Source organism: Symphalangus syndactylus, chromosome 1 (genome assembly GCF_028878055.3).
Source record: "Symphalangus syndactylus isolate Jambi chromosome 1, NHGRI_mSymSyn1-v2.1_pri, whole genome shotgun sequence".
Classification (NCBI taxonomy): domain Eukaryota; kingdom Metazoa; phylum Chordata; class Mammalia; order Primates; family Hylobatidae; genus Symphalangus; species Symphalangus syndactylus.
This window is the reverse complement of record NC_072423.2, coordinates 39,659,583-39,673,285: the sequence shown is the minus strand read 5'-3', so window position 1 is coordinate 39,673,285 and position 13,703 is coordinate 39,659,583. Positions and strand designations below refer to the sequence as shown.

The 13,703-nt window shown below is 55.9% G+C and overlaps 2 protein-coding genes across 3 annotated transcripts in view; one reads left to right on the top strand and one right to left on the bottom strand.

Moving 5' to 3' along the window:
* KATNAL2 (katanin catalytic subunit A1 like 2) overlaps positions 1-13,703 on the top strand; it is a 274,880-nt gene that overhangs the window by 32,012 nt on the left and 229,165 nt on the right. The window lies entirely within an intron of this gene.
* LOC134732228 (elongin-A3-like) lies at positions 3,023-4,758 on the bottom strand. Its single transcript, XM_063615254.1, has 2 exons — positions 3,239-4,758; positions 3,023-3,206 (listed from the first exon to the last, which is right to left on the bottom strand). Exons 1-2 carry the CDS (start codon positions 4,735-4,737, stop codon positions 3,023-3,025), a joined length of 1,683 nt encoding a protein of 560 aa, XP_063471324.1. The 5' UTR covers positions 4,738-4,758.

Below are 13,703 nucleotides of genomic sequence, written 5' to 3'. Positions count from 1 at the left end.
GTATTTTTTAGTAGAGATGGGGTTTCACCATGTTGGCCAGGCTGGCCTCAAACTCCTGACCTCAAGTGATCTGCCTGCCTCGGCCTCCCAAAGTGCTGAGATTACAGGTGAGAGCCACCATGCCTGGCCAGTTTTTAATTTTAAATACCCAAAGTATAAATTTCACCACCCAAATACATCCTATAAACATTTTAAAAAATTGATATGACCTTCTGCTTTCAACTGAGATGGCATAATTGGCACCAGACCAGGTCTCCTGTAAGAAACTAGAAAACTGGACTAAATATATGAGTAAACTCTTTTCAAGCATTGGATTATGTGATTTTTTTACAATGTAATTATGAGAGAAGACCTTCTATTTGGAAGCAATAACTAGATTCTGGTTCTGGAAAGAGAACCCAAAAAAAGCAGCTGGTCACTGTGGCTCATGCCTGTAATCCCAGCACTTTGGGAGGCCCAGGCAGGTGGATCACCTGAAGGTCAGGCGTTTCAGCCTAATCTCACCAACATGGTGAAACCCCATCTCTACTAAAAATACAAAAAATTAGCTGGGTGTGGTGGTGGGCGCCTGTAATGCCAGCTACTCGGGAGGCGAATTGCTTGAACTGGGGGGGCAGAGGTTATAGTGAACCGAGATTGCTCCATTGCACTCCAGCCTGGGCAACCCAAGAGTGAAACTTCAAAAAAAAAAAAAAAAAATGCACAGCAGTTTTGCTAAGATGAAGCAATAGAGATTGGAGTTTGGGAAGACTGAGTTGGTTAGAACTGGGAGGGAATAGTTTGAGAGGAGGAGCTATGCAAAAAAAGAGCTCCACAATTATTGATTTTTGGCTGAATACTGGGCTGCACATACATAGAGGAAAAACATATAAAGCTGCTTTCATAACATTTAGAGACATTTGAATTGTGACCAACTTAAGTGGAGAAATTTTGTGGGACAGAAGAGCATTTAGTAGAGCTCCAAGAAAGGCTATGCATAAGAGTAAGCAAAGCCAGGCACAGCCTAGAATAAAGGCTACTTTAGATATCCCTTACCTAACAAAGCTTAACAACAAGGTCTGATATGAAGAAACTGATCTGCAAGTAACTAAAGTGTAGAGGGACGAGATGTGGACAAAACCCCTCAGACACCGGGTTAAAGAAGGAAGTGGCTTTATTTGGCCGGGAGCATCAGTAGACTTGCGTCTTAAGAACTGAGCTCCCTAAAAAAGAAATTATTGGCCCTTCTAAGGGCTTGCAACACTAAGGGGACCACGTGAAAGGGTCATGATAGATCGAGCAAATATGGGGGACATAACTAGGGGCTACATGCATTAGTTAACACAACAGAAAGTTTTGCAATGCTTCCTCATACAATGTCAGGAATTTACAGATAACAAAAGTAGTTTAGGTCAGGGGTAGATTTTTAAATTTTTTTCTTTAACTACGAGGACCAGGTGGTGGCTCCAGGCCATCTGGCTATTTATCTTACTTTTGTTTCCTTTTAACTTTTTGCTTTCTCCCTTACCACACGTCTTATAAACTAGGCAAGGTGGTGGGGGTGGTGGGAGTGGGGGTGGGCAGCAGGAGAAGCGGTGGTATCCCACCTCATTTTCCCCCATAGAGAATCTCACTTATTAGGGGGAGTTCTCACTTTCATCGTCACTTTTTAAGTCTCTCTACATGACATAGTGACAGTGATTCATGTAATACACTTGTGTTGAAGTTTTCTGATGAACCAAGGTAGCAACAAAATCTTTTATCATTTGTGGGAGCAAGGGTAATACACAGGGGAGCAGCAAGCAAGTTCTTATTACTAGCAATAAACGTGCAATGAGGGTATTAAATTCTCCCACAGCTGGAAGTGATTTTTCAAATAAAGACACAGGATTAAAGCTCTGCCAAACGTGTATAGGCACATCTGCCAACTTTGTAACGTCACTGACCATATTTTTGACCACCTATTTTTGAAAATCTATTTGCAGACAACAATTGGTTAAGTTGAATCTTTCACAGACCCGTTAATCAGGTCAGAGGAAAGAGTCCAAGGCCAGTCTATTTTGATACATGGCATTTTTATTTGGCCTTTCTGCTAGGCAAAAAGAGTCAAAACACCACCAGTTTTGTCAGTGATTATTTCTAGGAGAGTGTGCAACCCTGTGATATGATTGAGCATATAGATGGGGCTTTCTCTCCTAAGAATAGAAGTTTTTAAGAGCTAGGCACTTGAACTTCCAGGAGTCGGTTTGGGGAAAGTGCTACAGTTATCTCCAGGCATTAAATTTTTTGCTTCCTAAGTCTACTGGTCTCCTATGTTACTACTTCCAAAAATATAACATGAGGAAATACATAGCTTCCTGGCAAGGTATTCAGCCAACTGAGCAAATAGGATTATGGATCCACCCCTTAAGAAGCTGGGACAACAGGGGCTGTGCCACCACGCAGAGCTAATTTTGGTATCTTTTGTGGAGATGGGGTTTCTCCGTTTGGCGCAGCCTGGTCTACACCTCCTGGGCTCAAGCGAGCTGCTTTCCTCGGCCTCCCAGAGGAGGACAGCTCGCGATTACAAGACCATGCCTGGCCTTTTATCTAAAAGAAATCAACAGCAGCAACAAAACATTCTGCGTAGTCGCAGTTATCAGCGTCAACTAATGGATTGGGAGTTTGTGTCTAAGAAATCCTTATGCACTCAATGATTTCACAAGAAAGGAAGACGAAAGGGAATGTCACATCTTGTACCTGATTTATGATTGCAACTAGGGCGTTTTTCAAAAAAAAATCAGTGAACCACCAAAGTAGAATTGATTCGAATGCCTTCAGAATATCTTGTGAATTCTGAGGTGTCCTCCAAGCAGGGAGGCAGTGGCTGGGTGTGGAAGGCGAAAGTCACAGGGCCAGCACTTGACCCCTGCAGAATTCAGAGGCTCAACTTTGCACCAAGCCAAGGCTTCTGGTGCCCATTGGAAGTTTCGTTCCCCAACCCGCATTGACTTTGCATTGGTCCTCCTCCCCCCTGATTTTATCTGTAAGGCAAGTCCTGAGTTTATAGTCGGGAGAATCTTCTCTTGTAGTCTCGAACTGCCTTGGCCATCAGCGGGGCCACTTTCTTGGCAGCCTGTTTCCGGGTTTTGGCCGCGGGCGCTGCATGCTCATTGCTGCTGCTCTGGCAGGGGTTGGCCCGCTCCTCAGGGAGCCGGTGAAGGACGCTGCTGCTGCTGCTGCTGCCGCTAATGATGCCGCCCCGCCGCCGTCCCCGAGCCCCCCGGCGTCCTGGCTGGAGGGAGCCTGGCTGCTTCCTGCGGGCTTGGGGGCTGGCTTGATCCCTCCATTTCCCGGGTCAGCTGCTCCTGCTGACTTCCCTTGCCTGCTGGAAGCATCCTGAGGCGTCTTGGCCGCAGAGTTGAAACAGATCATCTTTGTCTGACGGCGGCTGGGTTCGTTTTCACGTGCTGATCGGATTTTCGTGGTCACTACTCGCAGCCGCTGCTCTCGGGCGTCCCGAAGCCGCAGGTACAGCTCCCGCCAAGACTCGTGCTCCTGTGGCTTTTCTTCCTCGAAGTCGTGGAGACAATGAATCCTCCATAATTCATCTGTCTCTCGAGCCAGTGCGTGATTGTCTTTCTCTCTGCGATACAGCTGATCAGGCGTCCACGCTTCCAGAACGGGTTCAAGAACCGAGTAGGGGACCCCTCCCACGTCGCCGAGGGCGTCCGGATTGTTTCTAAGCACCCGGAGGCACTGCTGGCGCAGCGTCAGCACCTGCAGCTGGCAGGCAGGCCTGGAGCCCGAGTACACCTGCCTCTTAGCATTCACTCTGCGTCCAGGGAAAGCAGCTTCCTCCTGGAACGTTGGCGCGGAGAGTGCTTCTGGCTGTGCCTGGGAGGTCATGGCCTCAAAAGCGGACAGCAGATCGTAGTTGGCCTGCATCCAGTCCGCTGAGGGGTCCCAGAGCTCTGAGAAGACAGGGCTGGGCACCGTTTTCGGCCCGGCGGAATCAGCGCCGGCCGCCTGCAGCCTCTCTGACTGGCTTTCCTGCACAGGAGGCGATTTCTGAGCCGAAGCCCAGTGGGACGATTCGTGCCCCTCGCTGTGGCTCACCACGGCTTCCCCCTGGAGTTGGCCCTGGCAGCCCTGACCCAGCAGAGGCCCGCCCTGAGCGGCGTGAGCGTGGCCTCTTCCGGGTTCCTTCCCGGGCAGGGCGGGCTCAGGGCCCTCGGGCATGGGGAGGGGAGCGGTGCGCGTTGGAGGGGCCCGTTGGGGGCCGGAATCAGCTGGGGCCATTCTGGGGCGCTTTCTCTCGGCTCTGGGCTCGCGACTGGGAGACCTCGGGTGAGGTCTCTGTTGCCCCGGAGGTGTTCTGCGCGCTGTCCGTCTGTGCTCAGGGCTGTGAGATGGGCTCCCGGGGGCCGTCGCGTTTTCTGGGAAGCCCCAGGCCTTTTCCTGGTCCTGAAGAGCCTCCCCGAAGCGCTGTCGGGAAGCGCTCTCCTCAGGGTCCTGTGGGTCAGGCCCGGTGTTTCGGTCCACAAGCACCAGCTTCTTCCACCGGGCCGCTAAGTCTCTGGCAAAGTCGCCCACCTGCTGGTGCTTCCGCAGGCGCTTCACCGCCTTTCTGATTCCAGTCTCCGCCAGGATGTCTGCCGTCATGGGCAAGGCGGAGAGTTTCTGCAAATATTTCTCTAGCTTTCTCGGGTCCGTCTTAGTGGCCAGACGCACCTGCAGCTTCTCCACCGCGCGCAGCGTAGTGGACCCTGCCGCCATCTCGCCAGAGCTGTGCAGGCGTCGCTGCCCTGGCGGTCGCGGCTCTGTCCTCGGGGCGGCGGGACCCACGAAGTCTGGGGTGGCCGGTCCTCGCTGCCCGGTCGCCAGGCAGCGACCTCGGGATGTGGAGTCGCAGCCTGGAGCAAGCTCGGTCCTCGGAGCAGTGGGCCACTGGTTCCGGGGCGCTGGTCCTCGCGGACCGCAGGCCTCGGGGCGGGGAGTCCCCACAACCTGGAGCGAGCTGGGTCCTCGGAGCAGCGGGCCACTCGGTCTGGAACGCCGGTCCTTGCAGACAGCCGAGCAGGCCCGCTTCTCTTCCTGGGGATGTGGAGCCGCAGCCCGCACTGACCTCCGCGGTGCGCCGTCCGTCCAACGCCGAAGGAAGCTCCCCTGCCAGAGCCCGGCCTTATATAGCCAGCCCCAGGCCCGCCCGGGGCTCCAGCCCTGCCACCCTTGGCCCCTGGGCTGCCCCGCCCCAATACGAATTCATTCCGTCGGCCCAAGGCAGCCAGTCGGGACGGTCCACGCCAGGTGGACTGCTGTGCCCCACAGGTTGATTCGGTTAATTGCACCCTGGACACACCCCACTGAGTTCTACCGTTGGCCCTCCGTGTTCCCAGGTTCCACATCTGTGGATTCCAAAAGACACAGAGGGAATCTTCCTGGCAGCAAAAGCGGAAATAACAGCACCGCCAGGCAAAATCCTAGGCAGAAGAACCAACAGAGGACAACAGCCCTTTATCTGGGATTGACGTTGTGTGAGGGGACTTCGTATCATGTTTGTTTTCCATTTTGGCAGGGGAAGCGTTTTCCACGAAGAAAGGTTGTTGCCGGTGGATTTGCTTCCCAGGGACTGGGCTTTCTGGCTGGGAGTGGGGAGGGGCTGCGGGGTGATGGGTGGCTACTCCACCTCTAGAAACAGGGTGTGGCTCCTCTGCCTTGGGGAGGATATTCTGCTCTCTTGTGAGTTTTGCAGGCCGCCTGACATTCTCTCCTGAATTGCTGTCAAGAAATAGAGAGGGGCGCTGACTCTGGCCCTTGCTGGGGAAGCTTTTCTGAGGTTTTGTTTTTAAATTTTGAGACGGAGTTTGGCTTTTGTCGTCCAGGCTGGAGTGCAACGGTGGGATCTGGGCTCACTGCAACCTCCGCCTCCCGGGTTCGAGCGGTTCTCCTATCTCAGCCCCCTGAGTAGCCGCTTTTACAGGCGCTGGCCAGCAAGTCCAACCGAGTTTCGTCTTTGTAGAAGAGAGGGGATTGCCTCATATTGGTCGGGCTGTTCTGCAACACCTGACCTCAGGTGGTCTGCCGGCCTCGACCTCCCAAAGCCATGGGAATACAGGCGTGAGTCACCGTGCCCGGACATGTCTGAGTTTTTACACGGTCGCTGATGGGATTATGTCCCCTTCCCCGGAACGAATGCTTTTCTGACTTCCTTCAGGGTGGTAACTCTGTGGCACCCTCTTCTGACTCCTTACGTGTTCTTCAGGCTTGAGGGACTCTTTTGACGTGCACCGGCATCCAGCCTGGTGCCTGCTTCCATAAGCTTCCCAGCACCCATTCTGCTGACAGCCCAGGGTTCAGTACTTTGATCTCTTCTGCTGCCCTTGCTCGCTTTTGCCTTGTGGCTTATGTCTTTGTATTTCTCTCTCTACCCCTCACTGTCGGTAACGCCTAAGAACGACCTTTAGTTAATGGTGTTTGTGTGTGTGCGTGTGTGTATGCGTGTGCGTTTGCGTGTTTGTGTGTGTGTGTGTCTTTGTTAGTGTGTATGTGCGTGTGTCGTATCTGGCACACGGTCCTGTGATTACCTGCCCTCGTGAAGCCAACAAGTGCCCTGAGTTAGAATGCACACGTTCAGCAAAGCTTGCAGGAGCTGGTAGGAGGTGAACTCAAGGTAGTTAAGCCGGTCATCTCATGGTAATTAGAAACTCTGATTGGCAGGTTTAGACTTCCTGATCGAGAATCTAAATAAGCTGATTAAGGTGTCGCCGTTCTTTCACGGGGGTTCTGGTTGAAAAGATTGGGAATGATTCTATGCGGTGCTTAGTAAAAGTATTTTGACTTAAGGAACGTACCAGTTGTTAGCGTTTATGTATGAAATCCGAGAGTTGCTCTCTTCAACTAAACAGCAGTTTGCATTGAGATGTGCTCTGGTTGCGTCACCCAGGCTGGGGTGCAGTGGAATGAGGAAGGGTCAGTGCACCCTCCCCTTGCCCAGCTCAGGCGCTGCTGCCCCTCAGCTGGGACCACGGGGGCCGTGCCACCACGCCGGGCTAATTTTGGTATCTTTTGTGGAGACGGGGTTTCTCCGTTTGGCGCAGCCTGGTCTCCACCTCCTGGGCTCAAGCGAGCTGCTTTCCTCGGCCTCCCAGAGGAGGACGGCTCGCGATTACAGGATCATGCCCGGCCTTTTATCTAAAAGAAACCAACAGCAGCCACAAAACCTTCTGCGTAGTCGCAGTTATCAGTGTCAACTAACGGATTGAGAGTTTGTGTCTAAGAAGTCCTTATGCACTCGATGATTTCACACGAAAGGAAGACGAAAGAGAATGTCACATCTTGTACCTGATTTATGATTGCAACTAGGGCGTTTTTTAAAAAACAATCAGTGAACCGCCAAAGTAGAATTGATTCGAATGCCTTCAGAATATCTTGTGAATTCTGAGGTGTCCTCCAAGGAGGGAGGCAGTGGCTGGGTGTGGGAGGCGAAAGTCACAGGGCCAGCACTTGACCCCTGCAGAATTCAGAGGCTCAACTTTGCACCAAGCCAAGGGTTCTGGTGCCCATTGGAAGTTTCGTTCCCCAACCCGCATTGACTTTGCATTGGTCCTCCTCCCCCCTGATTTTATCTGTAAGGCAAGTCCTGAGTTTATCGTCGGGAGAATCTTCTCTTGTAGTCTCGAACTGCCTTGGCCATCAGCGGGGCCACTTTCTTGGCAGCCTGTTTCCGGGTTTTGGCCGCGGGCGCCCCGTGCTCATTGCTGCTGCTCTGGCAGGGGTTGGCCCGCTCCTCAGGGAGCCGGTGAAGGACGCTGCTGCTGCTGCTGCTGCTGCTGCTGCTGCTGCTGCTGCTGCTGCTGCTGCTGCTGCTGCTGCCGCTGCTGCTGCCGCTGCTGCTGCTGCTGCTGCCGCTAATGATGCCGCCCCCGCCGCCGTCCCCGAGCCCCCCGGCGCCCTGGCTGGAGGGAGCCTGGCTGCTTCCTGCGGGCTTGGGGGCTGGCTTGATCCCTCCATTTCCCGGGTCAGCTGCTCCTGCTGACTTCCCTTGCCTGCTGGAAGCATCCTGAGGCGTCTTGGCCGCAGAGTTGAAACAGATCATCTTTGTCTGACGGCGGCTGGGTTCGTTTTCACGTGCTGATCGGATTTTCGTGGTCACTACTCGCAGCCGCTGCTCTCGGGCGTCCCGAAGCCGCAGGTACAGCTCCCGCCAAGACTCGTGCTCCTGTGGCTTTTCTTCCTTGAAGTCGTGGAGACAATGAATCCTCCATAATTCATCTGTCTCTCGAGCCAGTGCGTGATTGTCTTTCTCTCTGCGATACAGCTGATCAGGCGTCCACGCTTCCAGAACGGGTTCAAGAACCGAGTAGGGGACCCCTCCCACGTCGCCGAGGGCGTCCGGATTGTTTCTAAGCACCCGGAGGCACTGCTGGCGCAGCGTCAGCACCTGCAGCTGGCAGGCAGGCCTGGAGCCCGAGTACACCTGCCTCTTAGCATTCACTCTGCGTCCAGGGAAAGCAGCTTCCTCCTGGAACGTTGGCGCGGAGAGTGCTTCTGGCTGTGCCTGGGAGGTCATGGCCTCAAAAGCGGACAGCAGATCGTAGTTGGCCTGCATCCAGTCCGCTGAGGGGTCCCAGAGCTCTGAGAAGACAGGGCTGGGCACCGTTTTCGGCCCGGCGGAATCAGCGCCGGCCGCCTGCAGCCTCTCTGACTGGCTTTCCTGCACAGGAGGCGATTTCTGAGCCGAAGCCCAGCGGGACGATTCGTGCCCCTCGCTGTGGCTCACCACGGCTTCCCCCTGGAGTTGGCCCTGGCAGCCCTGACCCAGCAGAGGCCCGCCCTGAGCGGCGTGAGCGTGGCCTCTTCCGGGTTCCTTCCCGGGCAGGGCGGGCTCAGGGCCCTCGGGCATGGGGAGGGGAGCGGTGCGCGTTGGAGGGGCCCGTTGGGGGCCGGAATCAGCTGGGGCCATTCTGGGGCGCTTTCTCTCGGCTCTGGGCTCGCGACTGGGAGACCTCGGGTGAGGTCTCTGTTGCCCCGGAGGTGTTCTGCGCGCTGTCCGTCTGTGTTCAGGGCTGTGAGATGGGCTCCCGGGGGCCGTCGCGTTTTCTGGGAAGCCCCAGGCCTTTTCCTGGTCCTGAAGAGCCTCCCCGAAGCACTGTCGGGAAGCGCTCTCCTCAGGGTCCTGTGGGTCAGGCCCGGTGTTTCGGTCCACAAGCACCAGCTTCTTCCACCGGGCCGCTAAGTCTCTGGCAAAGTCGCCCACCTGCTGGTGCTTCCGCAGGCGCTTCACCGCCTTTCTGATTCCAGTCTCCGCCAGGATGTCTGCCGTCATGGGCAAGGCGGAGAGTTTCTGCAAATATTTCTCTAGCTTTCTCGGGTCCGTCTTAGTGGCCAGACGCACCTGCAGCTTCTCCACCGCGCGCAGCGTAGTGGACCCTGCCGCCATCTCGCCAGAGCTGTGCAGGCGTCGCTGCCCTGGCGGTCGCGGCTCTGTCCTCGGGGCGGCGGGACCCACGAAGTCTGGGGTGGCCGGTCCTCGCTGCCCGGTCGCCAGGCAGCGACCTCGGGATGTGGAGTCGCAGCCTGGAGCAAGCTCGGTCCTCGGAGCAGTGGGCCACTGGTTCCGGGGCGCTGGTCCTCGCGGACCGCAGGCCTCGGGGCGGGGAGTCCCCACAACCTGGAGCGAGCTGGGTCCTCGGAGCAGCGGGCCACTCGGTCTGGAACGCCGGTCCTTGCAGACAGCCGAGCAGGCCCGCTTCTCTTCCTGGGGATGTGGAGCCGCAGCCCGCACTGACCTCCGCGGTGCGCCGTCCGTCCAACGCCGAAGGAAGCTCCCCTGCCAGAGCCCGGCCTTATATAGCCAGCCCCAGGCCCGCCCGGGGCTCCAGCCCTGCCACCCTTGGCCCCTGGGCTGCCCCGCCCCAATACGAATTCATTCCGTCGGCCCAAGGCAGCCAGTCGGGACGGTCCACGCCAGGTGGACTGCTGTGCCCCACAGGTTGATTCGGTTAATTGCACCCTGGACACACCCCACTGAGTTCTACCGTTGGCCCTCCGTGTTCCCAGGTTCCACATCTGTGGATTCCAAAAGACACAGAGGGAATCTTCCTGGCAGCAAAAGCGGAAATAACAGCACCGCCAGGCAAAATCCTAGGCAGAAGAACCAACAGAGGACAACAGCCCTTTATCTGGGATTGACGTTGTGTGAGGGGACTTCGTATCATGTTTGTTTTCCATTTTGGCAGGGGAAGCGTTTTCCACGAAGAAAGGTTGTTGCCGGTGGATTTGCTTCCCAGGGACTGGGCTTTCTGGCTGGGAGTGGGGAGGGGCTGCGGGGTGATGGGTGGCTACTCCACCTCTAGAAACAGGGTGTGGCTCCTCTGCCTTGGGGAGGATATTCTGCTCTCTTGTGAGTTTTGCAGGCCGCCTGACATTCTCTCCTGAATTGCTGTCAAGAAATAGAGAGGGGCGCTGACTCTGGCCCTTGCTGGGGAAGCTTTTCTGAGGTTTTGTTTTTAAATTTTGAGACGGAGTTTGGCTTTTGTCGTCCAGGCTGGAGTGCAACGGTGGGATCTGGGCTCACTGCAACCTCCGCCTCCCGGGTTCGAGCGGTTCTCCTATCTCAGCCCCCTGAGTAGCTGCTTTTACAGGCGCTGGCCAGCAAGTCCAACCGAGTTTCGTCTTTGTAGAAGAGAGGGGATTGCCTCATATTGGTCGGGCTGTTCTGCAACACCTGACCTCAGGTGGTCTGCCGGCCTCGACCTCCCAAAGCCATGGGAATACAGGCGTGAGTCACCGTGCCCGGACATGTCTGAGTTTTTACACGGTCGCTGATGGGATTATGTCCCCTTCCCCGGAACGAATGCTTTTCTGACTTCCTTCAGGGTGGTAACTCTGTGGCACCCTCTTCTGACTCCTTACGTGTTCTTCAGGCTTGAGGGACTCTTTTGACGTGCACCGGCATCCAGCCTGGTGCCTGCTTCCATAAGCTTCCCAGCACCCATTCTGCTGACAGCCCAGGGTTCAGTACTTTGATCTCTTCTGCTGCCCTTGCTCGCTTTTGCCTTGTGGCTTATGTCTTTGTATTTCTCTCTCTACCCCTCACTGTCGGTAACGCCTAAGAACGACCTTTAGTTAATGGTGTTTGTGTGTGTGCGTGTGTGTATGCGTGTGCGTTTGCGTGTTTGTGTGTGTGTGTGTCTTTGTTAGTGTGTATGTGCGTGTGTCGTATCTGGCACACGGTCCTGTGATTACCTGCCCTCGTGAAGCCAACAAGTGCCCTGAGTTAGAATGCACACGTTCAGCAAAGCCTGCAGGAGCTGGTAGGAGGTGAACTCAAGGTAGTTAAGCCGGTCATCTCATGGTAATTAGAAACTCTGATTGGCAGGTTTAGACTTCCTGATCGAGAACCTAAATGAGCTGATTAAGGTGTCGCCGTTCTTTCACGGGGGTTCTGGTTGAAAAGATTGGGAATGATTCTATGCGGTGCTTAGTAAAAGTATTTTGACTTAAGGAACGTACCAGTTGTTAGCGTTTATGTATGAAATCCGAGAGTTGCTCTCTTCAACTAAACAGCAGTTTGCATTGAGATGTGCTCTGGTTGTGTCACCCAGGCTGGGGTGCAGTGGAATGAGGAAGGGTCAGTGCACCCTCCCCTTGCCCAGCTCAGGCGCTGCTGCCCCTCAGCTGGGACCACGGGGGCCGTGCCACCACACCGGGCTAATTTTGGTATCTTTTGTGGAGACGGGGTTTCTCCGTTTGGCGCAGCCTGGTCTCCACCTCCTGGGCTCAAGCGAGCTGCTTTCCTCGGCCTCCCAGAGGAGGACGGCTCGCGATTACAGGATCATGCCCGGCCTTTTATCTAAAAGAAACCAACAGCAGCCACAAAACCTTCTGCGTAGTCGCAGTTATCAGTGTCAACTAACGGATTGAGAGTTTGTGTCTAAGAAGTCCTTATGCACTCGATGATTTCACACGAAAGGAAGACGAAGGAGAATGTCACATCTTGTACCTGATTTATGATTGCAACTAGGGCGTTTTTTAAAAAACAATCAGTGAACCGCCAAAGTAGAATTGATTCGAATGCCTTCAGAATATCTTGTGAATTCTGAGGTGTCCTCCAAGGAGGGAGGCAGTGGCTGGGTGTGGGAGGCGAAAGTCACAGGGCCAGCACTTGACCCCTGCAGAATTCAGAGGCTCAACTTTGCACCAAGCCAAGGGTTCTGGTGCCCATTGGAAGTTTCGTTCCCCAACCCGCATTGACTTTGCATTGGTCCTCCTCCCCCCTGATTTTATCTGTAAGGCAAGTCCTGAGTTTATCGTCGGGAGAATCTTCTCTTGTAGTCTCGAACTGCCTTGGCCATCAGCGGGGCCACTTTCTTGGCAGCCTGTTTCCGGGTTTTGGCCGCGGGCGCCCCGTGCTCATTGCTGCTGCTCTGGCAGGGGTTGGCCCGCTCCTCAGGGAGCCGGTGAAGGACGCTGCTGCTGCTGCTGCTGCTGCTGCTGCTGCTGCTGCTGCTGCTGCTGCTGCTGCCGCTGCTGCTGCTGCTGCTGCCGCTAATGATGCCGCCCCCGCCGCCGTCCCCGAGCCCCCCGGCGCCCTGGCTGGAGGGAGCCTGGCTGCTTCCTGCGGGCTTGGGGGCTGGCTTGATCCCTCCATTTCCCGGGTCAGCTGCTCCTGCTGACTTCCCTTGCCTGCTGGAAGCATCCTGAGGCGTCTTGGCCGCAGAGTTGAAACAGATCATCTTTGTCTGACGGCGGCTGGGTTCGTTTTCACGTGCTGATCGGATTTTCGTGGTCACTACTCGCAGCCGCTGCTCTCGGGCGTCCCGAAGCCGCAGGTACAGCTCCCGCCAAGACTCGTGCTCCTGTGGCTTTTCTTCCTTGAAGTCGTGGAGACAATGAATCCTCCATAATTCATCTGTCTCTCGAGCCAGTGCGTGATTGTCTTTCTCTCTGCGATACAGCTGATCAGGCGTCCACGCTTCCAGAACGGGTTCAAGAACCGAGTAGGGGACCCCTCCCACGTCGCCGAGGGCGTCCGGATTGTTTCTAAGCACCCGGAGGCACTGCTGGCGCAGCGTCAGCACCTGCAGCTGGCAGGCAGGCCTGGAGCCCGAGTACACCTGCCTCTTAGCATTCACTCTGCGTCCAGGGAAAGCAGCTTCCTCCTGGAACGTTGGCGCGGAGAGTGCTTCTGGCTGTGCCTGGGAGGTCATGGCCTCAAAAGCGGACAGCAGATCGTAGTTGGCCTGCATCCAGTCCGCTGAGGGGTCCCAGAGCTCTGAGAAGACAGGGCTGGGCACCGTTTTCGGCCCGGCGGAATCAGCGCCGGCCGCCTGCAGCCTCTCTGACTGGCTTTCCTGCACAGGAGGCGATTTCTGAGCCGAAGCCCAGTGGGACGATTCGTGCCCCTCGCTGTGGCTCACCACGGCTTCCCCCTGGAGTTGGCCCTGGCAGCCCTGACCCAGCAGAGGCCCGCCCTGAGCGGCGTGAGCGTGGCCTCTTCCGGGTTCCTTCCCGGGCAGGGCGGGCTCAGGGCCCTCGGGCATGGGGAGGGGAGCGGTGCGCGTTGGAGGGGCCCGTTGGGGGCCGGAATCAGCTGGGGCCATTCTGGGGCGCTTTCTCTCGGCTCTGGGCTCGCGACTGGGAGACCTCGGGTGAGGTCTCTGTTGCCCCGGAGGTGTTCTGCGCGCTGTCCGTCTGTGCTCAGGGCTGTGAGATGGGCTCCCGGGGCCCGTCGCGTTTTC

Excerpts from the sequence above, each read along its gene's own strand:
- LOC134732228 (XM_063615254.1), bottom strand. The coding sequence starts at position 4,737 with ATGGCGGCAGGGTCCACTACGCTGCGCGCGGTGGAGAAGCTGCAGGTG. Across the intron at positions 3,207-3,238 it reads TCCAGCCAGGACGCCGGGGG|CGGCAGCAGCAGCAGCAGCA; the intron begins GCTCGGGGACGG and ends CGGCATCATTAG.